The sequence below is a fragment of the Nesoenas mayeri genome, assembly GCF_963082525.1.
Source record: "Nesoenas mayeri genome assembly, chromosome: 7".
In the NCBI taxonomy this organism is placed as follows: domain Eukaryota; kingdom Metazoa; phylum Chordata; class Aves; order Columbiformes; family Columbidae; genus Nesoenas; species Nesoenas mayeri.
This window is the reverse complement of record NC_137551.1, coordinates 23,125,337-23,153,000: the sequence shown is the minus strand read 5'-3', so window position 1 is coordinate 23,153,000 and position 27,664 is coordinate 23,125,337. Positions and strand designations below refer to the sequence as shown.

The following is a 27,664-nucleotide window of genomic DNA, read 5'->3' as shown; positions in this document are numbered from 1 at the left end:
ATGATTTTGTGAAGGGTCAGGTGGAATTCTTGGCAGGTTAGGTTTTGTGATTCTGGGTGGAATTTAAACTAGTTTCCTCTGAAGGTTAGCCTTTTTGCTTACTCAGCAGCTAGTATTTTTGTGAATAGAATGGTGCCCTCTGGTGCTTCAATAGATTTTTGCATGTAAACACAAAAAAGTTGTCACTAAGACCTATTAAATACATGTTTTTCATATTGTGTTTCGGTTTTAAAAATAAAAATTGTAGGGAGGTTTTTTATGGTATAAAGTAACCTTGTTTTATTTTTTTCAGTTGGAAGATGGTGCTATATCTGAAAATTCTTCTTTTTTTTTTTTATTGAGACCTGAATTCAAAGCTGTTCATGCTTGTCTTTCTCCTTTCAGCATAGCTGGTAAGAAAAGGCCAAAGGAATATATCCCTATTGAAATAAAATTGAGCCAGTAGCTGAGACATCTTTCTCTTTCAAGTTAAGCTGTTTCTGACTATTCCTGGTTCATTTTTTTCCCCTCTTTTGAATACTTTCTGTACTATATTGTATATATCTAGACTAGCATTAATATGACTCATTGTCCAGTTGTTGGGATGAGTGAGTAAAATAAGTCTCTGTCTATATACAGTTCTGGGAACTATAAAAAAATAACCTGCTACACTACTAGATGTGTGAATCAACCTCTAGTAGTCTGTAGGTTCCTATAGAGCTGTGTAGATCAGAGGTTGAAAGCACTTGTAGTACAAACTGATAATGTGTTTCAGTTTTGCTCAGTTCCAATTTGTGCTGTATTTTGGACCACTGGCATCCACTTCAGGGGCCCATGAAGAGGATCCTCGGGGTTCTTCATTCAGAAGTGTAAAAATGTAAACAGAAATTGAAAGAACTATATTACACATGTAAAATTTCTCTTCACAGCCTAGGCATGTTTGCCCCTTTTAATGACACTTCCCACTGACGCATGTGAAACAGCTTATAGTGAGAGGGAGATTTTTAGTGTAGATGTATTTGGATGTAGTGGTTGTCTCCTGAAGAAATGCATCTGGAAGAGTTACCACTTCCTCACTCTCTTCCCAGCAGAACTCTGTGTGTGTGTAGGTGTTGCAAATTCTGTTAATTTTGTCTTGTAATTTCAAAGAAATAGCTATAGGACACTTTCAGGTTTCCATGTCTCTCTCCAAGATATTGAAATGTGTTTTTTTGCCTGCCTGATGGTTTAACTCTGATGAGTACCAAATTGCTATCAGGATTACTTGCTGTGCCATAATCTGTTAAAATGTACACCTTTCAGATAATTATTCTAAGCTAGCAATTACTTTATTTAGATACATATAGGTAATTCTGGAAATGTATCTATGGAAAATAAGCTTCAGTATAAATAAACTATACTCTTATATGTGTGATGTTCCATAATGGGTGAATCAGGTGTGCATCCCCTCGGTTGTGTTTGTAGTTTTGAGGAAAAAGCCTCATTTCTGTGCATGGCCAGAGGTGGCATGGCTGTCCTGAGTACACTTACACTTGCAAAAAGGCCAGTGCTTTAGGTCACACTTCCTTCCAAAGCCTCTGAAATAGCCTGTGTATGATGACCGAAGAGTACAGCGTCTTAAGAAAGTTATGAACTTGTTTCATCTGTCTTCTTTCTTCACACCTAAATCAGAGAGTTGTGATACAAAGTGTGAATTTCTTTTAAATAGTGTGATGATTTATTTCTTTAAGCAGTTCTCTCTCAGGAGTTTTTTTGCTGGTGTGCTGAAAGAGGGATGATTTGTTATTGTTCCCACAAGATGGAGCTGTCTGCATATGTGATTAATATGGAATTTATACTGCCAGTGAATCTTAAGGAGCTCTGTCAAAATACTGGTTTAGATCACAGATCACCTTTTTATTAGTATCTCTGCAGAACACAGTGTAATTTAGTATGTTAAATAGTAATCTTATTTTAGTAAGGTAGGCTAATTGTGTGGTTAAGGCAGTACATTTGGATGTACACAGTATTGGTTTATTCCTCCTCAATTTTAAGCATTTTTTCCCTGTATGATTTTGAATTAAATATTTTGATAATTCCCCTGAGAATTATCAGTCAGTACTTTATTTATCATAATTAAACTGAAGTATAAGTAGCTTTAATACTGAGAAAAAATAATAAATACTGATTTTTATAACCATGAATACTGTATTGCCTGCGTTATATAGTTTGTGCTTCCATAATTTGGGGCTACATTGTCTGCAATAGTTTGGTCACATTTTAAAGAAAAATCTCCTGATCATAAATTATTTCCCTCCCTCAGTATTTTAACAGCGTGTCTGCTAGCTGGCAAATCTGAAATCCATAAAAAGGTATCAAGACAGCTAGGCCGAACTGCAGCTGCTGGGTACCCCAAATTATCAAACAATAACTAAGTCTAAAAAGTCAGTGCATTGCTACTACCAAAGAAAGCTTGGTGGTACAAACTCTAGCATGGAGTTCCTCTTGCACCGTCTTTTTACAGTCTTACTCTCATTTTAGGTATATTTGGTCCACTGTGTTTTACTACTGTTGTCAATTATGTTACACAACTTACAAGTACACAATGACAGAAGACTCCTCTCTGTGATAACGACAATCCTTTCTCACTTCCCTTTGAGAACATTGGAAGGAGACCTAAACTTGGAGACTCCTTCCACACTTAGATGAAAGGCTCAAGGAAGCGGTAATAAATCGAACTTCTTGCTGATTTTTCCTTTAGCATTCAGTGCAGTATAGATGGTGAGTCCAGCCCATTTGGTGGAAGCTCATGTATGCCCAGTATCTATGAAGGCCCTGTCTGATGCCTCTGGTCTTCCTAATCTTTTTATTTCTTCTCAAGTAACGGTACTCTGGAGACAGGTGGGTGTCCCTCTGTGGCCACCCTGTGGGTTCCAACATCTCTGACCCTTTTGTTACAGAGACAGAGCAGCATTCATGTAACCAGCTTGTCCTATGTATTTCAAAGCACTAGAACATTAGTTGTTGAGCCTTTTTCTTGTTCCTTTCCCATTTCTTTACAGGTAGCTGTGATATGGTCTACATGCTTTCCCCCATGTCTTCAGATGCAGAACATCAGGGTGCCAAAGGAGAGCTGACTCAGCGCTGACTGTGTGTCTTGCACCTTTCTTTCCCCCCTGGCCAGGTTGCTGCGTCTCCCTCCAGCCAGCCCCAGGTTTTGGGTGCAGATGTTTTCCACTGGCAAGTGTGGGTCACTCATGGTCTTCCACTACAGCCCCTTAAACCTCAGTTGTCCTAAGCAGCCTTGAGGAATCTCTGTCAGGGAGTCTACCAGGAGCCTCAGGAGGAGAGACTTGACTGTCACAATTTTGCTCCTTCCAGCTGTCATTTCAAACTGCAGCAGTGGAAGGGGTGAAAGCTATTTTTCCATTTATGAACCACTTAATGGGTCAACAACCTTGGATTTTCCCCTGGTGCACTTTGAAGGAAAGAACCTGCCTTTCAGAACCTTAGCCTTATTTTCCTATCAATCATAAGCAAAAGGAGGATATTCTAGGAATATTTTATTGAATAGATTTTTCCCGAGAAAATATCTACTGCACAAAGGCTACCAGGAACTGGCTTTCTTCCTTTGGCACGTAGGACAGCTTATTACTTTTCTCAAGTCTTGAACTTAAGTTGCTTCTCCGAGTCCAAGGTCAAAAGGAACTCAAAAGAATGAAGGATCTAGCTACAAGAGTCTTTTCAATCTCTTCTATACCGTTTTCTTCCTTGAAAGGTCAAGTTCTTGTCAGACACTCAGCTATGGTTTGTTGAACGGGTGATGATGACCCCAGATCTCGTCAGAGCCCAGCTATCTGGTTAGAAAAGAGGATCTCGAAGAATATGGGAAGTCAGACTTCTCTGAGAAGACTGGCAGGGAAGTACTTTCCCTCTGCTCAAGAGTTTTAGAGGCTTTGACTGACTGTTGCTTGGGTTTTGGACTCAGGACTGTATTTACACACGCTACATTGGGACCATTGGAACTTCAGCCTCTTTTTTTTTTTCCCATCTTAACATATTTTTTAAAATTATTTTAAAGCAACTTCTCCTTTTGCATTTCTGGAGAAAACTTTGTAATTATGAAAGGAAATTAACAGCTAAAAAAAGCAATTTAAAGATTTTTGATCTGGTTTTTTTTTGGATGCTTGTAGTTTGCAGTACAAATGTTCATATATTTATGACTTTATTATCCTCGTATTGTTGCTCTCTATCTGAAAACCTGCTTCAAAAGTTACCTGTCTTTGCCGTCGTTGCTGTATCAAGTTATTAATCAAGTTTTGGAACTGCCTTTGCCTTACCCTTCTTGGGAGACTTCATACCTTTGATTTCCAGTACAGTTGTCTGTAATACTTCTTTTCTTGCTTCCTCTGTTAAAGTCTAAAGCTTTAAATTACCCCCTGTCTCCTTTGACTACTCCCATTTTTCCACCCAGCTTTCTATTTCTGACACAGCTCAACAAGCTATGCTGGTCATTTCTCCAGGAGTCATGTTCCCTGTTTGATTTTTATAAGTGTACTAGTCAAAACAGTTAGTGAAAGAAACCAAAAGACCTGATTTTAGCCATTCCTGCAAGCCAGATCCCATGGAGGTAGCAGCCTCAGGCATGTGCGTGTCGTAGTTTTGCTTTGGGAGATGCTGAGCGCGGGCAGGAGGGGCGGGCGGCCCTGGGGATCGCCCTCTGCCGGGGGTCCGGCCGCCGCCGCACAGTGCTCCCCTTGTTCTGGCTGGAAGCATCCAGCCCTGGTTTAGTTGGGTAACTCTGATGTTAGGAATACCAGAAAAGCAAATTTGTATGTTTGCACTTCTTTGTATTTAGCAAAGAGTGGAATTTGATGGAAAAGCGATCCATGCTATTTGAGGTGGTTGGAGAAAATAATTCGTTTGTACCCATATTTGAGCATTAGGGCATAAATAACAGACCGGCGAGGCTCAGGTCAACCATGATGTAACTGGTTAAGCACCTGGATTAATGCCATAAGGGCTGGGTTCTCAGTTCTCAGTTTTGTGCCACGTCTTTCTTTTAATGCTAATTTTGGTGGAGTGAATCACAAATGATGCCACCGTAACATCAAGTTTGCGTGCTCTTGGTTTTGTTTTTGTTTTTTTTCTTTAAGAGGGGGTTTTCAGTAAAAATCCTGGCATGCTGCTTTTAACTGGGGGAAAAAGTAAACTTTGATTTTCTTATTTGTGTTTAACAGGTCTGTATATGATGACCAACCAAATGCACATCAGAGGTTTATGGAAAAACTAGATGCCTGCATACGTAACCATGACAGGGAGATAGAAAAGATGTGCAATTTTCACCATCAGGGCTTTGTGGATGCTATTACAGAACTTCTTAAAGTTAGGGCTGATGCAGAAAAATTAAAGGTAAGGAACTGGTTTTTCAGACTTTCATATATCATTGTCTTAGAATTTAAAGAAAGAACTTGACTCTCTTACCAAAGAACAAGAATTTAGCGATTATCACACACACTCTTACGTTTGCAACAATTTTTCAAAAGTGGATTATTTAGGATTTGTGATTAAAATGTGTTGCCTGATCCAATAATTCACATTTACAAAGCCAAATATTTCATTAGGTCTAACTCTGATTTTTTTTTAGTGTATGTTTTCAGAAATGTTACCAAAAATTATTTTGCCCTTTTTAAGGGCTTTCACGGAAAGGAAAGAACAAATGGTAAACCACATATTTCTTACATAGGTCTTTTCTAATCGTACGTTTATATGTCAGACCTTAGAAAAATTTAAAATCTTGATTAGCAAAATAAAAATCTTGCCTTTATGCATAAAAAATAGATTTTCTTTGCTCTGTAATGAGTAGAAGAGTAGATGGAGTTAGTAGTTTTTATTAGAAATGAGAACTAAGATTTACTCCCAAATCAGAATGCAGAATAGTGAATTATGAGATCCATCCCTTTTAGCTCTCTTTACACTTTTGAGAGCAAAATATGCACACCAGACAGAATGAGCATAGTTCATCAGAGGTTATGATTAGAAGAGCATTATATAAAGGATATTCAGATAACAAGAGACCAAATACAGCGTCAATGAGGTCATTGAGCATCTTTGTTCAGAAATTAATGAGATTTTTAATAAACTAGAATGTGCTTCCTTATTATGATGACCTAATGAGTCACTTACTATGTGGGAAAATCTGAGGTCGAGCTTTGCCTGCACCTGCAGCATTAAAATGTTGCTGTGGTTTGGAGATTTCCACGTTTGATGTTAATCAACCACCCAGTGTTTGCATTCAGCAAAGTATGAATGTTTAATTACCATAAAATGCAATCACCATTTCTTACAGACAATGAATGGCCCATAGAGCTCATTGAGGTTATCAAAAAGGGACCAGTGGTCAATTGGGTCAATGATTTGAATTGTTTGACAGACCTAAAGAAACAAGGAAAGTTCAAAAATCCCAACTAAATTTGAGAAGTTTGCCACAGAATCTGTTAGAAGGAACTGTCATAAGTAATTGAAGTTAACAAAAGCCCTTTGCGATCAAAAGTTCAAGTTCAAGCTGTAGAGTTAATTTGAATTTGCATTTCTTTGTTCTAAGTTTCTCATGAAGCATGATCTGATTACAAGGGTGAGCAGTCACATCAGGGCAATATATGCATATTTGTCTAACAAAGGTGAAATTATTTTTAAGGTCCAAGTTACTGATACCAACCGGAGGCTTCAGGATGCTGGGAAAGAGGTGAGAAAATGGTGCTTCCTATATGAGCATTATGAGTATTTGTAGCAAATTGAATTTATTTGCATAATCTAATTGTGATATTCTTTCTCTCTTAAAAAAAACCAAACCAAACCAAACCAAAAACAACCCAAACAAACCACCAACCTCTAAGGTGATAGCCCAAACAGAGGAAATAATCCGATGCAGAGTTCAGCAACGGAATATTACAACAGTTGTGGAAAAACTGCAGTTGTGTCTTCCAGGTGAGTGACCTACAGCTAAATATGGTGGGAAATTAAATCAATTAAGTCACAATACCCAAAATGCAAAATCATTTTAAGTTGTCCTGTAACATCTAGTTTAACAAAATAATTAACATGTTTTAAAATGATGTCAACATGTAAGTTCTGTCTTTTACAATATTTGATGTAATTATGCCACTTTGTGAGAAGACCGCGACACATAAATGATGCAAACAATGTAGCCACATACAGCTTTAAATGAAGTAATATTTTTAGTACGATAAACAATTACTTTGTTGCTTAAGAGGATGGATTTTACTGTTTGAATTCTATGGAAAATGCTAATCATTCTGTTTCAATGTTGTACTTTTAGCTTTGTGTCATTACAGGCTTTGTTTTTTTCATAAAATGTAAGTGCCCTAAGTGAAGTTTCAGAAATGTAATACTGTAGGATCACACACAGCTCCATAAGGATTTTATCCTGTTCATGATATTGGCATAAAACAGATTTGAGAATTTTTCTTTGTGAAGTCTTGTTGTTGACTTGTTATGAGTACAGTAGGTGGTACTGTTGCCATTTAATGGAGGCAGGTCATAGGCTGGTACTGCAGATAAAGTTATGGTAAGTAGTAAGTGAATGAATATGCTTGATATATATAGTGTCTACTGGTTCGTTTAGCCTTAGTTCTTTTTCATTTAAAAGCTGTTAGGAGTTCAGTTCTTTTTTTCTTTCTTAGCTGCCTCCTAGAATATTTTTTGCTAGTTTTCTTATGTTTATGATATAGTAGGAATTAAATAAGGTAAATTTAGCGTATCCTTTTCTATGGTTTGTCCTTTACAGTATATATTTTCCTCTTTTACTAACTAAAGCCACAATAAGATCCATGGGTTAATCTGCTTGTTTTTATGCAGTGCTGGAAATGTACAGCAAACTAAAAGAACAGATGAATGTAAAAAGGTGAGTCAACTTATTTCTATGAGTGAAATATAACACTTGTAAGTAAACTGATAGAATAGCAAAGACTAATGTAGACAAATATGTATTCTAAGTCCTGTAGCTTGCTATGTGTAGTCTTCTTTTCATAATACTTTGTGTCCCAAAAGTGTCACTGCAAGTGAACAACTGTTAAATATGAAGACTTCTATGAGCTTAGTGATTGCCATGAAAAATAATGTTTGCTTAAATAAGTATGACATACAGTGAAGTTATGGTTATAAAATGTGAAGTAAAGTGTATTATTTTTTAATACTTAAAACAGTTTAAGAAACAAGAATAGTAAGATCCTTAGGGAGTAAGGATCTTTCAGAGTACATTAATACCTGATTAATCTATCACAATATATTTAAATTCAATTAATAATCCAAGAAAAAGGGACACATAAGTCCATATACCTTTCTTCAGACCTATCTGGTATCTCTGTGCTAATTTTTCTTGTACATGAGATTATGAGAATGAAGTGCAAAAAGTGTCTTCTTTTCCCCCCCACCATGACAAACTGACTTGTTAAAAAAAAATTAAAACCATAATTAAAAATAAATTTCCATGTGTGTGACCAATTGCTCCTTCCTGTGTTGTGTCTTCACTTTGCATCTTCTCAGAGAGCCACTCACTGGTGCCATAAACCCGGTATCCCCAGTTCTCTTCTATGGCAGCTTGACTGCCCCTGCCCCGCTGTAGCTGTCGTCCTGTCCCACTGAGGCTGATACTGCTGCCTTGCACCTCATGCACACCTGCTCCAGCAATATAACCGCTGCTGTTTTCTTCTTCCTGACGTCTGCAGCAGCATTGCCACCTTCATCCCTGCCTGCTTTTTATACAGCCTCAGTCACGCCGATTGCTCTGTGTCTTCCCATGCCAGATTCATGGTTGTTGCCATTGCCTCTTTGTGCACCTGGCACCACTGCAGCGAGCTCCCGCTAAACAAGTCTGTCTGGACCTGACTATTTCCATTTGGCACTAGCTATGCACGGTTAGGTGTCTACAGGTCTACTGTGTAATCTAGATTTACTTTTGGACTTTTTGTCGGGATAGCCGACACCTCCTGCCATCCTGCTGGACATCTGAAAATCCTCAACAATGACCACTGTGTATGAGTAAATCGGTTCTAAAGCCTGTGTGCAGACATGACCAAAATGCATCCCATCTACTGTACATGTCAGAGCAATCAGCATTGCAGCAACTCTGATGTATCTTTGCCAGTGATATATGTGCCACTTGATACCTGTGCACACGTACTATCTGTGAGGTCTTCTGAACAAACAGAAGAGCTTTAGGAGTGACCTAATAGCTGTGGCACTATGCTGTCTCTTATTACTCAAAATTTGCTAGATGTGAACCAGTGAATCTTACCAGCCTGACTGCTGTTCCCTGTTTCCTCTGAACAGGGCACTGGTTTGACATCTGCTTAGAGTAGCTGGTAGCGTGTTGTTGCAGTGCTCTTGGAGCACACAGATGTGAACAATGCAGCACCCTTGCTGCTCTGGTCAGAGAACAGACTGCAGGCTGTGCTGGCTGAATCCCACCACTTCCTTCTGCAAGGTGGTCTGTAGAGTGAGCTACCTTTTGTTTGCTGAAGATACCGAAACACTGGGATCAAGGCCTGCATTCTGCCATTCACTTGCTCTGTCAGACGAGACAAGCAGCATCCTGGTTTTGGAATTGCAAGGGAAGTTAGAGTTCCTAAAATTATCACAGAGAGATCACTTAGGTGAGATAAAATTGCAAATGGCTTTTAGCATTTTGATTTCATGTTTGCTAGTAGTTTTGGAGAGTCCACTGATGGTTGGTATGCTTTCTGAGAAATCATCAGCACTCTTTAAATCTAAACCTAAATTTCTGTTATTTAACGGATTCAGATTTGATAATTTTCCTGTGGAAGGAGTTGCCAGAAAGGAGGTCTTAAAATTCTATGGAAAATACTAATAATTCTGAATAATGCTTTGATGTACCAAACCTTGAAATCACGCAGAAGGTTTAGACTCTGCTACAGGCTACTGCTGCAGCTCAGATATCTCTTTCGTTAGCTATGCTACAGTCTGGAGGTGGCTATCCCCTGGAACTCACAGTTAATTCAAATGGTAATTTCCTTGCGGCTTAACAGGCAACAAATCCAAAGAGTGAGTGTATCACTCACAGCATCACTGTGACTGAGCAACAGCAAGGACATCCGGAGCATCAGTGCAGAGACCTCATAGCTGATGTTTGCGGATCCAAGGAATTTCAAAACTGACCTTCCTAAGTTTTGCTCTGAAGCTTTCCTGGAAGAGTCAGAGAGAGGAGCATTCACAATCCCTGTCTTAACAAAACAATAAGGAATGTTTATTTCAGGCAAAGATAATTTTTCTCATAAACCTTCACTGGAGTTAATCAATGCAGTGAATGTTTCATTGGTCTTTTTTTAAAAGACCTCTTTTATTTTGACTCTCTCTGCTTGCAGCCTTTTGGAATGTATTTTCATGATTCCATTGTCTTACAGTCTTGCACTATGAATAGTAGTATTTCTGATGTTTAAAGGAAGAGAAGAAGAAAGTGTGGCTATTCTGTATTGTTGAGGGACAGTTGTTTTAAGATGAAGATTGAAATTCCATTTCCTTTTCTGCATGGCAGATGCCTTTTAAGGAAATGCAGGATTTGGGGTCTGGAGTATATCCTGGTATATGCAGATAGAATGAAGATTTACTGAGGATTCCAAAAAGCCATCTGTTTGTAGTAACTTTTGGTCCCTACAGATGTGGGGTATGTTTGAACTGATGACCTAGAGGTGAAAGGCTGTCTATCCTATTTTTCTGTCTCCTGAGCCATGCATAACACAAATTGACAAGAACTATAGTTGTGAGAGGAAGTAACTGTGGAATCTGCTCTGAACGAGCACAATTGGCTGGGAAGAGTTGTAGAAGGTTAAAAGTCTTAGCTGAGGAAGCAGAAGCGCGAAGCATGGTTTCTCCACTGCTTTCCAAAACACCTAGTGGGGGCTATGCATTTACACTGAATACCTAGGTCTTTAATTTAAGTCAGAGATAAGATCATCACACATTTTATGCAGCTGTGTTGCCATTTGGATTTTGATGTATGTCTCTGGAGAAAGTTCCCAGCTGCTTTAAGGGATTGTGGTCTAATTGAGAATTGTTAGAACTGGTGTTTTTGCAAGTCTTCTTTCACAATAAGTATTACAAAAAAAAACCCAAACCCACCATACAATGAAAATAATTAAATTAATCTGTTAAGGTTGTTGCTGAATCTTCTTGAATCTGCCATGAGAAGGACAAAAGAAAGAGTGAGCTTGTTTCCCTGAAAAACCTGGTTGTTTTTGTTTTGGCCTTTTACTATGAGCTTTCTTCTGAACTGTGGGAAAGACAGAGTTGCATAGTTATTTAGGTTACTAAGTCTCCCTGAGAGAGTCATGCAGCCTTTCTCAGCAGGAACCTTCCAAGCATTCAAATAAACATGAAGACATAAATGATACAAATAGGAAAACTTCATAATTTATGAAATTTGGTTCTACGCATGTCTGTATGGCAAGATGCTGGAACAGGTAAAACCAATGGTGATTTGATTTTGTTTTTCTGCATGTTTTGGAACCATGTCAAAATGAAGCACTGGAATTTACCAACTGCAAATCAATACCTCACAGAGGTACCATGGGTCTGGCAAAAAAACATTAAAAATCGAAATGTATATCTGATAGTGAACTGTCAGATGCTTTCTTCTTCACTGTTCTCACAACCCTATTTGTTTGATAATTTGTATTTTTTAAAAAATCTCCTGTCACATCATTATGGATGAAACAGGTGTTCCACACATCTTGGTTTTTTTTCACGTAACAGCTCTTTAATCTGATTTTCAGAAATGTTGGGATTTTGACTCACTTTACAGAAGTTTCAAGTTAGTAGTGCCTTGACCTCAGTTTGTGGTCCTTTGGGGCAACTGATAAAATTGGTATGCTGGGGAAGTTTAAAATTTAGGTTTAGAATTGTTAAGGCAACTAGATTTAAAAAACAAAATAAAAAAATAGTTGCTCATGTGGTGAAAGGTTTTCAATTGCAACTTCAATATATTCTATTCAAGATGTCCATGAAGGTGACATTTCCACAGTATTATTGAAAAATTCCAATGAACTCCCTTAAATTTGTTTGGTACAGTACAAAAAGTTTGTCATATTTACTTAATGGAAATGTTGTAAGCAGGAATATACAGTATTTACCTCAGAGGGAAACACAAAAGTTGGAGAACACTATATTTTCTTGGTAAATTAGGTTTGTTTCCTTAATTAAAATAAAATTATAATTTTAAGGTTATTGTCTCTCATTTCTTTCAGCAGAAAATTTTGGGTCATGACTAAACATTTCTTTTCTCAAAAGGCTTGTGTACCAAAGGGTTATTCTCAGAAAATTCACAACCTTTGAGTTCATCTTGTTTCTGTCCAGAGCAGCTTCTTGACTGCTCTAGTTTAACTTGATGGGGCTTTTTCAGTAAGATTCAGTATTTCTCTTAACTGTCTCAAAATGACACTCTGCTGATAAAAATCTTATAAGTGCTCTCTGTGATTTAAAACATAACTTAATACTTTGGGTATGCTAAAGTAATGGTCACTTCCTTTTGAAGTCTTTGTGTGTTGATGTTTCACATTCTAATACAAGACCTGACTGCTCTATGCCTGGTACTTGGCCATTTTGTAAAAGGCCAGCTCAGTTTTAGAATAAGATGATACAAAACACTAACATTAATCTTATGTTTTTGTGGCAGTTAGTTGGTTGTTGTGTTCTCCTTTCCCCATCCCCCTCACCCCCTGGCCTACTTCTAGCTGATTTTAGAAGTTTCCGTTTTTATAGTTTGGAGATGTTACTAAAATCCATCTTACAATTTTCTGGTTCTGATGACAAGATTAATCAGTTCTGGACAGGCTTATCATATGACTTCTACTGGTGTTTCAAACTGTGTCTTCAGTTTCAAAGCTTCCATTATAAATTTTGCACTGGGGTACATATTCTTACAAGATTAGCTCAGAAGAATAGACAGAGGGCAGCTATTTTTATATAAAAATTAACATTGAAGATACTTCTTTAACTCATTTATAGTCAAATGAGCAATCTTTACCTTATATGATTGAAAATATATGATAGGAACTAATACTATTGTCAACATTTTCAGCATTGAGTTAAGTCTATTTTTAAAGCAAAATATGCAAATACATAATTCCTTGAAATTATATGCAAAACTTTTTAGTTTAAATCCTGACCTGCAGATGACCTTCAAATTAATAAGACTTGAGTGCCTTATCAGAACAGATGTTAAAAGGGCAAGATCCTGAGCCTCATATATATATATATATGTAGTTAGTAAGGGACTCTAGAACGGATTTTAAATGGATTATGTTAATTCTGATCTTAGAGACAGCAGTCAAAAACCTTCCAGATGAACTAACAGTGTTCTGATAAGCTGATCCATATAATTTAAATAAAAACCTTTTATACAATTTTGATGCTATTATGGTTTTATTCTCCAGAAGTCTCACCATGTGGCACTCTTGGTCATTTGCTATTTTAAAAAAACAAAACCCCCCACACATAAAACCACCAGACCCTTTCTTATCTGCAACATGCCCCTTGCCTTATGTATATTTTATATAAACCAACTATATAATAAGCTCCTATTTTACACTTGAAACCTCTTTATTTGCAGTCTTGTGAAAGGAGTTCTGTTCTGGAATAAAAGAGAAGATTTTTCCCGTCCTCTAGCTATGCTGAACAGTTAGCTTAGAAATGTCTTGATTGAGAAAATTGAAAATAATGTATCTATTTCAGAATGGAACAAGAATTTATGACTGAAGTATTAATAATATATTATTGCTTGTCTACAGAAGGGGAGCCAGCAGCTTGAAATGTATTTCAGTTTAGAAGTCTTTACTCACTACCTCTACAATTAATATCTAGAAGCAAAAGAACTGGAAAGGACACTTCTCCAGGTTTTCTTGAACATTTGAAGGGACTTTCTCATATTCAGCTTTTCCCTTTCGAAGTGACTTGGTCTTTTTCCAGTACTGATTGTGCAGAACTTTCAGGAAGAAGGAGGAACTAAACTTATAATATGAAAGCCAAAAATGGCTTAAGGATATTACTCTGTATTTATGGAAAGAAAGGATTGGAACTAACAGCAAATTAACTCAGTCTGATCTCAGTTTTTCTACTTTTCCTGTTCAAGACCAAGATAGAAGGCATCAATTCACCTTGTTCTGCTATAATAGGCCAAAATAAATGCATTTTTCTTAAAGCCTCTTGAGTGGCTGGTAAGAATACTGCATTAAAAAAATTATTGTCACATTTAAAACTAATTGCTGTCCTGTTCATGTTTAACCTGTTTCCTGCACCTCTCTTTAAAATGCTGACATCACAGATTTGTTGGTCATGGTGTTTCTGTTTAGTGCCTTTTTAGTTTAGCTGTTTATCCCAGAATTGGCCCACTTCTATTTGCTTCATCTTTTCAATAAGGTAAATTTTTTCACGAGCATTCTGCCTTAATAGCCCCTGTGACATTTGAAGATTAAATAGAGAAGGGTATTGACCTCAATAAGAGGCACAGAAAAGCCTGACTCAGCTCTGAGTCACCTCTTTGTGGTGTTCATCTCTACTGATTATAAGAGGAAGCATGGAAAAACAGTTTCCCTGAATTAAAATGTCCTTCTTTAAATGTTTCTCTAAATCAGCTGAAAGCAGTAAAGCTTTACAGGCCTGAAGTTGATTAATGGTTTTAGCAAGTAAGTCTTGGCCCAGCAAACCCAGTAATCTATGAGGCAACTGAGAGTGAAGACAGGTAAATAACTGTAGCAATATAGAGAGTTGATGTCTCAGTATTTGGTAGCTTTCTACTGTCAAAATTGTTTGAGTCTTTATTTTTTTTTAATTTACTTTGCAGTTAAATCACTTTTTACACTTAGTTTTAACTTGGAGTATTTCTTTAAACTAATTGTCCCATATGTAAAATTTCACAACATAGTTACAAATGTACTGAACGATGTCTGCATAATGTATGGACATGAGAGAAAGTATTTCTTGGTGTTTTGTGTTTTCCCCCTCTCAGGACACATCTTCCATATTTCTGCTACAAATAGTCTGTAGGCTAACAGAACATGGGAGAATAGAGAAAATGATGGAGTCTTTGTTCTGGTTTTTGTTTGTTTGTTTTTACTCTTCTAATACCTGTTCAAAGTAATCAGTTTCTTGGTGAGATATACTGTATTTAGTCAGCAGAGTAAGTAAATTTGTGGTTTACAGCAAAATATTATACACTGCTGGAAAAAATACTGCTTGAGATAAGTGTGTACGTGCCTTTTCCAGCTAAGGATGGTGGAAAGAGGGTGGGTGTGGATGTTCACGTATACCTAAAGAAGGCAGGTGCATGTGGGCACGCTTTTCCAAGATTGTTTTCATTGCTTGGTGCATATACTGCAATGTTGGGTCATAGGCAATTTTTATTTCAGAAAAAAAAACCTCATAAAAACTCCTAATAAAGTCAATCTCAAAGGGAAGGTAGTTGTTATGACTTTAGTGCCTCCATTCTGCAAGATGCTCCATGTGGTGTTAGGAATCTATTTATGAGAACAGTAAAAACCTACTTAAAATTTGTACATGCTCAGTCGCTCTGACAGTTCACTGTGTTTTTCCAAACTAAAGCATTACATGGATGACCCATTGTTCCGTAATTTTTCTAAGAACAGAGTAATTGCATTAGATGTATGTTGATTGTGTGTATGATATTGATATCCTATATTTGATAAAGTATTTTATTAAAATTTAATAACAATCTATGTAATTTGATCTTAATCTCTTTGTAGATACTATTCTGCTTTAAAAACAATGGAACAGCTAGAAAATCTATATCTTCCTAGAGTTAGCCAATACCGTTTTTGCCAGATAATGATAGAAAATCTTCCAAAACTGCGTGAAGAAATAAAAGAAATATCCATGTCAGATCTCAAGGATTTCTTAGAGAGTATTCGAAAACATTCTGACAAAATTGGGGAAACTGCCATGAAGCAGGTAAGCTGACCTGACAGGATTATCTCAGTCCTGCTATCTGCTCTAAAGATCTGTGTTGATAGTCTCAGGTTAGCCCAAAAGGTTTGTCTAAGGATTTCAGTCATCACACAGACCTTTGAGTAAAGATGGAGGGCTGTGAAGTGTTTGCTGGCGTCTTGGGTAGATTGTTCTCCTGGACATGAAGTTGTCAATTCTAGTGGTCCCTGGCTAATGCAGGAAGCAGCAGTGTGACACCTCTGTAGCATCCAGCTTTTCCTAAAAAATGGTGTCTGTGTGCTAGACAAGAAGTAGTTTCCTCCCTGGGAAAGGAAAGAGAAATACTCTATAGCTCAGGTTGCAAAAAGTCATGCAATACTTTGAGTAGTCAATTCCTAGACAGTCTGTAACTGAGCAGCTACTACAGCAAAGCAAAGAGCTGGCCAGCTGACGAGGAGGAATACGGCTAAAAGAAATGTTGAGGTAACTGCCTGGTTCTTTGTACAGTACTAGCACAGGCTGTGATACTGGCGTAGTATGCTCCAGAGAGGACTGGGGTGAAAGCCAGGTTGAGTTTGGGACAGCTGGAGCCCTTACCTGTTCCATCACAAAACAATATGCTACTTCAAAGCACTGCTGCTGACCAGGCTTTAAACAGTTAATGTTTTTAAAATTGATTTGGAGAGCAAGCAAAATTGTATTTGACTGGTTTTTGGGTAGAGCTCAGGTTGGGTTACCATTTTGTCATCTAAGGTTCTTGTAAAATGCGGCATTGATTTAATTGCAAGATTATGCTGTGCTACTGTGTTGCATTTCTTTCAATAGTAAGGCAATACAGTGTGTTTGACTTCTGCAGCTGACTGCTCACTGAGGCGTAACTGAGTACAACAAACAAATATCTGGAAAGTGTGATAACTGTAGTTCATTTAAATATTGATTCTCTGCAATTTATGGTCAGGAAAAGTACAGGTTACTTTTTAATTTTTTCTACCTTTAAGATTGTATTCTGGGGATTAGAGAAAAATTATGCAGAAATTAGCTATTGAAATAATTTGCCATCCCAAATTGATCAAGGAAAAAATCTTTGGTGTAGGCAGAGAACACACATCTTGTAGTTATACTAATGTGTGTCCAATAGCACCACCTGTTTTTCATGTCATAACATGTACTCATCAGTGATTAAATTTGCATTACATCCTTCTTTATTCGTACTACTTTTAAAACAGGCGCAGCAGCAGAAAACCTTTAGTGCACCTCTTCAGAAGCAGAATAATGTAAACTATGGTCGGAATATGTGTTTAGGTAGAAGCAGAATTTTGGAATCCAAGAATGAAATTACATTGAAGCGAACGTTTGAAGAAGATGATGAACATGAAGAAGAGGTAACATTATACTAAATCAGTACATCTTATTTAAAGTGAATTTCGTAGGTTTATTGAACAAAACTTGCAGTATGTTGTCTGTAGATGGTCAATGTTAGTTAGAAAGGACCAGAGAACACCTTCAAGGGACACCAGTCCAGATCAGCATTTTAGGAGGAAAAATAGTGCCAAAATATTAGTTGTACTAACTCTAGCTTTAGCATCAATTGGATAGAACTTGTAATTATTCTGGAATTCAGTTGCAATTTGTGTTATACAGTACCTGCCCACTGTAAATGATGCGTGGCCTACTGGAGTATTCTGCTATTGCTAAAGCCAGCATTTCTGTGTTGAGGACTTCAGCTTGTGTTAGAACTCTTTCAGCTACCAAATACTCAGTATTCATAAATTCAATAAAATAGCAAGTATTGAGACCTTTAAAATCAGGTGTTCTGAATACACAGTGAAAGGAATCTGGTATTCTAACACAAATAAAATCTAGCACTGTAATAAAAAGGCAGGGAGAATTGAGCAATTAATTTGCTCTTTTGTGATAGAACCCATCCATTTTTGGGTCCTGAAATTACTGGCAAAAAGACTGACACAGTTACTCTTCAAGTCATTACAGCAAACTCCTGCTGCTTTGTATGAGAACAGTAGTTTTCGTAAGCTGTAAAACCTGTCAATAGAGTTGGCTTTCACTGGTCCCAATTTGGTCGTGTTTTTGTATTCAACCCCAATGTATTTCCAGATTAATCTGAACTTTAGATTCATCAGTCTACTAACTTTACACTTTACTAAACTACTAATTATTCCCCAAATCTCCAAATTTTAAAGAAAGTAAGTTGAGCAGTTGTAAAATTAAGGGCACTAAACCAGAATTTTAAAGAGATATTTCCTTACCAGTAAGGTGTCTTGGGAAGTGTTTATTAAGTGGACAAGTTCTGTTGGTAATGTATCACATTTTGCAGATTATATGCTTTTTATAGTTTATATACTTCTGTTTTCCTTTGCTTCTTCAGGTTTTAACTGCTCAAGATCTTGTAGACTTTTCCCCAGTCTATAGGTGCTTGCACATCTACTCAGTTTTGGTATGTATTAAGGTCACTTCAAAAGGTATTTTACTTTTTGAAGCTGAATGTTCATTTTTGTAATTTTCATGCTTTAATAGGTCCCAAAAAACATATTGCTTTTAGTAGTGGTAGTTCTGCATGAACCAGCTGAGGTGGGTTGAATATAGACACTCAGGGCATGACTGTATGTTTTATTATATATGTACAGTAAAGGATACACAGCAAGACATTAATGACAAAAGTGTTCTTAAGAATACGCATAAAATATGTATGTCTGCCTCAATAGTGGTGTCAGCACTTTTGCAGTTCCACCAAGTGTTCCAAGGTATACAGATGTTTGGGGGGAAATGATCAATATTACAAAAGATGGGAATATTCAGTCTGCAAAACAGCAAGCGAAAACTGGAGGTTGTGACAGGGTGTGCTCAGGCAGATTAAATTGAATTCAGTGACAGAGACACAAAAGCTCAGTTTAGCTGTTATAAAAGAACAAGCTAACAAGGATGAAAACTTTTGGGGGAAACCTTGGTAACAAATTATTTATTATTTTCTCACTTTCCTGCGTCTCAGTTACTTCTGAAGCCAGATTACTTACAGAATAAGGATCGATGCATATCGATTAAGTAACTTTAAGTATTACTAATCCTACAATCTCTGCTACTCCTGGCTTCAAGCACTGAGGCTGGGTTATCTTCTTTCTATGGAACACTTGTAGCATGTAACATAGAAGCTTATATGTTGAAATAACATTTAAAGTATTATCTCACTGTTACTTTTTTTTTTTTTTAAGAAGAAGAAATCCAAACAAAAACATCAATAATTACATCAGTAATTATTCATCTCAATGAAATAACAGGAGGGACAGAAATACAGGCTGCCAGAACTATTAAAAAAGAATGGACTGTTTATTTTTACAGAGGAAAAAAGTGTGAAATAACATATAAAAATAACGTGTAAAGTTAAATACACCAACTGACAACATCTGCTTATTTTTCCTTTAGTGTAATAAAATAACAGGAATAAAATTCATACGCGACATTTAATGTGATTACGTTTTTCACTTTGACAAGGATGCTGATGTTTGATCCTTGATCCAAGGAGATGCTCTTTGTGTTTGCACAGAAAGTTTTGCCAGCTTCCAGATTTACTGAGGACAGAAAACAACTTGAGGTGCTCTCTGATATCAAAGGTCCTTAGCCCCTTAGAAAAAAAGGATTGTTGATATCTTCAGAATAGGGCTTCTGTCTTTCCTGCCAGCATCACCTAATATGATACTATAGCACACTGTGTAAAGCTCTGCTGCACCAGGAAGTGTTCTGGTAAATTTGCATCTCAGTTTCAAGTCGGGTTTTTTTGTAGTTTTTAAGCCAAGTCTCTTTTTTACTTTTAGATTTTGTTAGATTAGCAGTGTTTCTAAAAATGACACAATGTTCATTATGACCTTAAAATACTAAGGTTACATTTTCTTCAATCTTATAAAGGAGTTAGATGGGTAATCCTGTCTTAATAAGATATAATCTGTTTTATAATTTGATTCAAAGATTTTTGGAAGCCCAAGTAATGGAATTCTAAATAGCACTGGCCTAATAAAAGGCTCATGAAGTAAAAACAAACCTCAAAAATGCTAAGCTGCTTTATTTTGCTTGCATACAAGTGACATTGCATTCAGTTTTTTGTTTCGTTTTTTTCCTCAGACAAAGCTAATGCAGGCAGTGTTAAGATGTATCCAATATTTGCAGAAACGTTCTTGTGACTTAACTGTACAATGCAGTTAGTTTCTTGAATAACCTAGAGAAACATTTTAGGGGACAATGAATTTCAACAAAGTAATGGGTAATATGTCTTGTCTATAAATATTAACATACTCTGAAAGCTGTAGTTTAAAAACATGAATATTGCTTAAAATGCATAATATGGTTTGACAAAATGTAGGCATATAGGCAACATTTTTATTTACAGTACATTCTGTGGGCTACTTAAAGATATAATTTCTGCATATTTGATGCACGCAAAACTTTGCTGGTGTCAGCTGGAGGTCTTTGCGTGAAATAAATGAAAAATGTGTGCCTTAGTTTAAGAAAATTCTACCTTTAGTTTAAGAAGTGCCTTTTTCATACTGTGACAATGTTCTCGTTCTAACTACTTTTTCTTCTTTTAGGGTGATGGAGAAATATTTGAGAATTACTACAGAAAACAAAGAAGGAAACAAGCAAGATTAGTTCTGCAGCCACAGTCAAGCATGGTAACCAATACATTTGTTTTTGCATTTACCTGGGTTGTACTTAACACTCAGTGGTATTTTTATTCCTAAACTTGTTTTCTTTTTCACTGAAAGCATGAAACAGTAGAAGGCTATAGAAGATACTTCAGTCAAATTGTAGGGTAAGTTTTCTAAATGAAGATTTATTTCACTTTTACTATATTGATTCTTAATTCACCCTCTGTTCTCCCATTGTCCAAAAACTTTCTTCTGCACAAATTGTGTGGGTGGTTGGTGCTGGATTTTGTTGTTATTGCTTTGAGTGGGGAAGAGCATTCAGATCGTATCAGGACCCTCCAGCAGCCTGGGCTCCAGCTGGCATGAAACAAACTTTTCGCATTTTGACTTCATGCTGGGCAAGGCAGGACACCAAAGCTACCAAAGGGTTTGACTACGGGTTTGTGTGAAATGCTAGAATTTGCTCTACTAGAAATCAACTTAATAATTTAAGCATTATTTTGTTTTAGTTTCTTTGTAGTAGAAGACCACATTTTACATGTAACCCAGGGACTGGTAACTAGAACATACACTGATGAACTCTGGAACATGGCCCTTTCCAAGATCATTGCTGTTCTTAGAACACATTCAGTAAGTGAGAAGTCTTATCAGTGCTGCAGTTTAAATTGTCTTACATCAGAACTCTGCATATTTAAAGCTGGGATAGTAACAAAGTGAAAAATTACACCTCTCTCATGTTTTCTTTTCCTGGTGATTAAAAATTGCTCAGATTTGGGAGGGAGCCTGCCAAGCTTTTGTTTTACCCAACAGTATCAGGCTGTGATCCACAGCCATGGGCTATTTGCATAATCCTCCACTGATTTACAACTCACTGGGTCTTCCAAACCTTCTCTTAGTCCAGCAGTTTAGAATATGCAGAGTTAATCTGCTGTTATTATTGCAATCCTTCCTCATTAGTCTCAACTGACCTCTTCATTAGATCAGATTGAATAGTTCAGCACTGAAAACACCACCAGGAAATAGTTCCTAATTATCATTCCAAATGCTGTGTTTCCAAAATAAACTCCACCAGGAAAACCCTTGGAGCTATCTCTTCAGTGCTATAATAGTAATATGTTTATGTTGAAATAAAGGTATTAGAAAGATCTTTGCAGGTGTTAGATTGTAATTCTGAATCAGCTGGGTATTTCAGTACATTTGAAGTCTGTCTTCTAAAGTTCCATTTCTATCTGAGCTCCCATGATGCTGAATAACTGCTATGTCTTATTCCTCTGTGGAAACCAATGAAATACAGTGTTCACTCAGACTGACCGATGGTAAATTGCTTCAGAGTTTACTATTGGTATAACTTTTACTATCAGAAAAAATACGAGAGTTTTATCTTTCTCACTTCCTCTTTGCAATGTTATTTTTATTACAGTTGGCCTTTAATTCAAGGAATATTTTACATTTCACATATACTGAGGAAAATGAGGAAAAAGTTCAGATTGCAACTATAGTTTTATCATAGGACCTTTACTGATCCGTGGTACATGAGATGTTCTCATACTTTTAAATTCATTTCAGAAGATTGGGATAAATTGAGATATATTGAGTGTTTTTTAAGTTAAATACTTCGCAAGTTAATTGGTTGTGTATGGATTTATACACCATGTAAGAATATAGTGATTTAAGGAGTGAAAGTACTGTAGTCTCTAAAGAGCTCTGCAGTGTCTTGTCATGTTGATCACTATTTTTTCTCAAAATGCGTAACTCCCATCAAAACTGGTTCTGTCACAATCTCTTTCTAAAATCATCTTAGTACAGACTATTGTTTAGATAAGTGTATGTTGTCTTCTGACATATTGTAAACCAAACCCTTACTTTATTAAAGTATGCTAAGAGCAAAAAATTGAAAAAAAAGAGTTGAAACAGGCATTTATAGTCTCTAACCAACACTATATTCTCATACTGCTTTAAATGATTTCAATATAAATATCTTTTTACTTTATCCGGTATTGCAAATACCTGAGGTGAAAGCATTAATTGTGTGACTCCACAGTTCTGAAAATCCGATTTTGATCATTTAGTAAATAACTTCATGTCTTGTCTTTTTGCCATAAAATTTGTAATTTGAACTTATTTAGAAAGTATTTTATAGTGTTTTCCACACACAGCTGGCAAACTGTCAGAGGTGGCACAGTTCACACTAGTTAGTGTTCCAAACAATGGCCTGTGGAAACCTCTCTGATGTTGATTTAGCAAAGCATTTTGATGTGTGCCTGTATTCCACTGAAATTAATGTCATTTGCTGGTTTTGAATCTCAGTACAACACACTGATATGATTTGACTCTCATATTTTAGTTTACTTTTAATTTACTTTTTCTGAGCTTTTATTGATAGCCAGGCCATCATGTAAAGTGATAAGGCTGGAGAGTTTCACCTTCTGTGTCAATATTCTTTGAAAACGTATGTCCCATATTTTAAATCCTTTTAACAAAACCAGAATTTCTCAATTTCAGTCATATTGCAGTGATCCTGACCTTGTTCTGGAACTGAAGAATCTTATTGTAGTATTTGCTGATACTTTGCAGGTACGTATTGTAGCAGGTACACATTATATTAGTAGTTTAACTGAATTTCCTAGAGTCAATTTTTTCCTCTAGGTAAGTGCAATGCTTTGGATTTCCCTGATGTCATATATATGAATCCAGAACAAAACTACAGAGTAATATTTTTTAAATATATGTATTTCTCACCTTGGTTCCTCTTTTTCAGTATTACCAACTTAATTATGCATTCTGGGATATCCAGCTAGCATCCACTTATTCATATCTATGCAAAATTAATGTTAGCTTTGTAATTTATATGTGTTTGTGTCTTTTGTAAATGCTTTACTTATGATCTTAAGAAGAACAGCATTCCAGTTATCATTAGCTCTCTAACTGAAAGACCAAATGGACATCATAGGCAAGTATTCTTGCAATGTTTAACAGACTGATAAAAAAGATTAGTTGTATGCATAAATAGCAAGTTAAAATGCTACATAGAAATAGGACAAATTTCTGCCCAAAAACCAAAAGCATAGTATTAAGTATTGGGTAAAAATTTGATATATAATCTTCTAAGTGCAGTGGTGTGTTTAGAGTACAATAATTTTTTTTATAGATGTGACAAGATTCAAAAAGTCTCGTCTCAGAGTCCTGAAGTGTTGTGATAGGAATTGAGTGTGTTCTTGAATTACCCACTCTTTTCATTTTTATGCCTTAGGGTTATGGTTTTCCTGTGAATCGACTATTTGATCTTTTATTTGAAATTAGAGACCAGTACAATGAAACACTTCTTAAAAAGTGGTCTGGATTGTTCAGGTTAGTATTTCAAAATAATTATATTTGTATTGTATCTGGGTTTTTTTTCTTGAAGAGTTTTTTTTTTTTTTAATAGAGTTGTAATTTTGGAATAATTGATTAACACAATCTGTATCTGAATTTCAGATTGGGTAGCACTAAGGCATTCATCACATGTAACTAATATTCAGGGGAAGAGCCATTGAGGACAACTTCTGTAGTTAATGGAGAGAAGGAAGGTCTCCAAAGAGACATTATTCAAGAAACATACAGGAGAGAGATGCCTGGTTTTTTTTCATTAGGAACCTAATTGCTCTAGGCAATTGCAGTAGGGCATTACGTTCCTAATTTGGCTTATCTTAATGTTTACAGTTAGCTGATCTGTGTATCTCCCTGACAGACTACTGACATTGCCAGTGCATCTTCATGTTTTTTTAATGTAGGTTGGTTTCTACCTATTCCTTGGAATAATTTGATTGTCTAGATTGTAATCCCAGGAACAGGGCAGCTTGGGATAGTACTCCAAAGCCTGTTTGCAGCTGGAGCATGATAGCTAAATGTGCAGGCATTGTTTACCATAAAAAAAGTTACACTCTATTATGGAAAACCTTAAAAATAAGTTGACCAGCTAACTCTAGTGTCTAAGGTTCTAATACTCTCTGGACTTCTACTATGGTCAATGGAGTAGTAGAGAAGTCCAGAAGGTACTTAAATAAAGCTGTAGCCACGTGCCTAGTTGAAGTTCTCAGAGAACTCCATTGACTACATGTAGCTGTGGTACCTCAGGGAAACACTGAATATTTGCTTAAGTGCAGGCAAAGTGTAGGCTACCATAAATCATGTGGTAATTAACAAGTATCTCATTATGGTTTACTCCATAGTAGACTAGTTCAGCTAAAGTTCCTTTGATGTATTATGCTTTGAGTCATACATATTAAAATGCTTTCAGCTATTTATTCTCTGTGATTAGACAGGGTATAAGTAGTTGGCATATACTTTCAAATTAGTCTAAAAATAGTTTGGATGTCTGAAATTGTAATGGTTGTAGCTCATAACTTTTTGAAGCTGCACACGCAAGTGTGGTAGTAAAATTCATATTCATGTACATGTTTTCACACTGGAAAATACTGTAAATAAATTACATGTACTAATTATTTTTCACTTTACTGACTAATTCGCCAGGGATATTTTTGAAGTAGACAACTACAGCCCTATTCCTGTAGGAAACGAAGAGGAATACAAAACAGTTATAAGCAAATTTCCTTTTCAAGATCCTGAATTTGATAAGGTAAGGAGAAGTTTTATGTAATTAAAGTTTGCCGAAATCCAGTTAAGGACAGTTGATACAGTCATGATTTTTATAATTAAAAAGTAATTAAAATTTGAAAAGCTAGGTAGATTAAGAGGCTAAATTACCACCTTTGTATGTAATTATCCAGTCATAAATCAATGTGAAAATTAAAGCTTTAGTCATCTGCACTGATGTTTGAGTGAATAATGAAACCCATTATTTTGTAAACAAATTAATAGTACACTTTAATTGATACAGTCTTTATGTAATTATAATACAGTCTGCCTTTAATTAGTTAACTTAATTTTTGTTGCAACTCATTTGGTTTAGTAACTCGCAGTGTATTATATTCTGTAGTAGTGCAAAAATACGTGTAAAACACAGATCTGTTAGAAACAGCAACTTTTGTATTTCATTTTTAAAATTAGTTATTTGTGTTTGAGCACATGTGGTAAAATCAACATGAAGGGACTGTAAATAATTCTGCCATACTATCATTCCAATAGGCTAATCTTTAATATCCTTAGCCATTCTTTCACTACAAACACCTTTCACAGAAAGGTCATTAATATGTTCTGCTGTTCAAATATGGTTTTGGTAATACCAGTGAAGAAATAACAGGCCCATGATGGAATCTGTAGAGGTGAACTGAATCTAAGAACCACATGACAGTAGGAGTACCGGCTGTGGATGTAAGCAGGTTTATACATGATCTGTCACTACAGATATCTGCAAAAGTAAAAAGATACTCTAATTCTGTGATTCAGCAGGGATTTACCAGGCAAATGTAACAGCTGCTGTTAATACAGTATTGCAGTGACAATGAAAACCAAAGGTGGGTTTTATGCTGATTTTTGAATAAGACTCCAGAGTGCTTGCTGGGTGCTTTCCTACATCCAATTCATTTACTTAGCATTATAATACTAAGATAAAGAGAATGGAAATCTCTTACAGCATTGGAAGTATAGCACACCCTGGATACGATTTAGCATGACATATTTTACTAATAAATTGCAGAGATTTTTAACTTGCACTAAATAATTTTATCTGCTACCCTCACTCTCTGTCTGATTGAATTGGCATGTGTGTGTGGACGTTACTTGTGTAGGCATGTGTAGTTACACATATGTATGTTTAATACAAAGCTTTGGCTCTAATTTCACCAGAAGGAAAATGTGTTCTCTGTACCCAACAATTTTCATTTTGGTTTATGACACAGAGAGGGATTTCTGTTTCATAGTGAGCAACACTTTTTGTACATATTTTATGGGCAGAATCTCACTGATTCTTAGTTTTTGGACTGGTGAGCTTGAGAGTAAAGCTGGGAATCAGGTTGGATTCTGTTCCCAACTCTGTCACTGACCAGCTGTGTGGTGCTGGTAGGTCATTTCACATCTCTCTGTTCCTGTTAATTAATCTGTAAAACTGAGCTAACTTCTTTTACATATCTCTGATTAGAGCTTTGAAACCTGTATGTAAAGCAGAAGGATGTCATTAGAAATAAGGCAGTCTGAGCTATTTTTCTTAGGTCCTGGCAATTTTTGAAACAGTTTAATTGACTTAAACCAAATTTAGCAAAGAGGCAGGTCTCCCAAAGGTAACGGGGTCTTAAAAGTTTTGTCAACTAGGCTGTGGGGTAGAGGAGAAGGACTCATTAAGTTTATGTGCTGAAAGACAGACTGCAGTGTTACCTTATGTGGTATTGATAGCAGGGTATCCACATGGAGGGGAAACTTTATAAATGCTCCCAAATCACTTCTATTGGTTGCTGTTTATAATCTCATCGAGTTCCCTTCTCAGTTCTTGCCTTGGTCTGTAAGGCACTAGGAGATCCTATTGGGTAGGTTAATTTAAATTTAATTTTTTTTTGAAGGAACAGATGTGTAAGTTCAGGTTAGTCACCAAAGGAACCTGTAAGAGAGGAAGAGACACCCCAGAGGCCTAACTTCATTTGATACATCTCTGATCAAGGGAAATTTCACCTTTGAAAATGTCCAATTCTCTCCATTTAGTATAAAAAGATATGAATGTGAGTGTTTAATTTTTAACTGTAGATTAGGATGAATCACCCTCACATTTTACAGGTAAGTTTATCATAGGAGTTGCAGCACATTATGCAGAATTATGACCAGAACCTACTAGATCTTTAATATAGCAAATCCAATCTGACTGGACAAAATAGTCTTGTCTGCACTCTGGTGTTTAGATTGAATGTGCCAAACCATCATGGTTTGATTGTATCATCTTTCTGTATTCAGAAGTGAAACAGTTGGCTTACATCTCTGTTGTTTTGTGTTGTTTTTATCTTGCTGCCTACTCGAATAAGCAGACAAGCAGTGTTGTGTCTTCCTGTACTGGCCAGACACTGTAGAGGATAAAGAATTGCATCTCTTAGACCGTTGAATATCTGAAGGTTGAGACTCAAGCCCTGCTGACAAACTATTGTAATGATCTGAAATAG

At 36.4% G+C, this 27,664-nt stretch overlaps 1 protein-coding gene across 2 annotated transcripts in view; it reads left to right on the top strand.

Annotated features, from left to right (window-relative positions):
- The window catches only part of EXOC6 (exocyst complex component 6), a gene marked incomplete at its 5' end in the record, with an annotated part of 91,646 nt that overhangs the window by 12,260 nt on the left and 51,722 nt on the right, over window positions 1-27,664 (top strand). For both annotated transcript variants that reach the window (XM_080348070.1, XM_080348071.1), the window contains 13 exons: window positions 5,199-5,370; window positions 6,656-6,703; window positions 6,855-6,945; window positions 7,837-7,882; window positions 15,753-15,957; window positions 17,160-17,315; window positions 18,317-18,385; window positions 20,526-20,609; window positions 20,703-20,749; window positions 21,095-21,215; window positions 23,088-23,159; window positions 23,836-23,933; window positions 25,095-25,200. In XM_080348070.1, coding sequence (XP_080204196.1) covers window positions 5,199-5,370; window positions 6,656-6,703; window positions 6,855-6,945; window positions 7,837-7,882; window positions 15,753-15,957; window positions 17,160-17,315; window positions 18,317-18,385; window positions 20,526-20,609; window positions 20,703-20,749; window positions 21,095-21,215; window positions 23,088-23,159; window positions 23,836-23,933; window positions 25,095-25,200 — 1,315 coding nt within the window. The remainder of the gene's footprint in view (window positions 1-5,198; window positions 5,371-6,655; window positions 6,704-6,854; window positions 6,946-7,836; window positions 7,883-15,752; window positions 15,958-17,159; window positions 17,316-18,316; window positions 18,386-20,525; window positions 20,610-20,702; window positions 20,750-21,094; window positions 21,216-23,087; window positions 23,160-23,835; window positions 23,934-25,094; window positions 25,201-27,664) is intronic.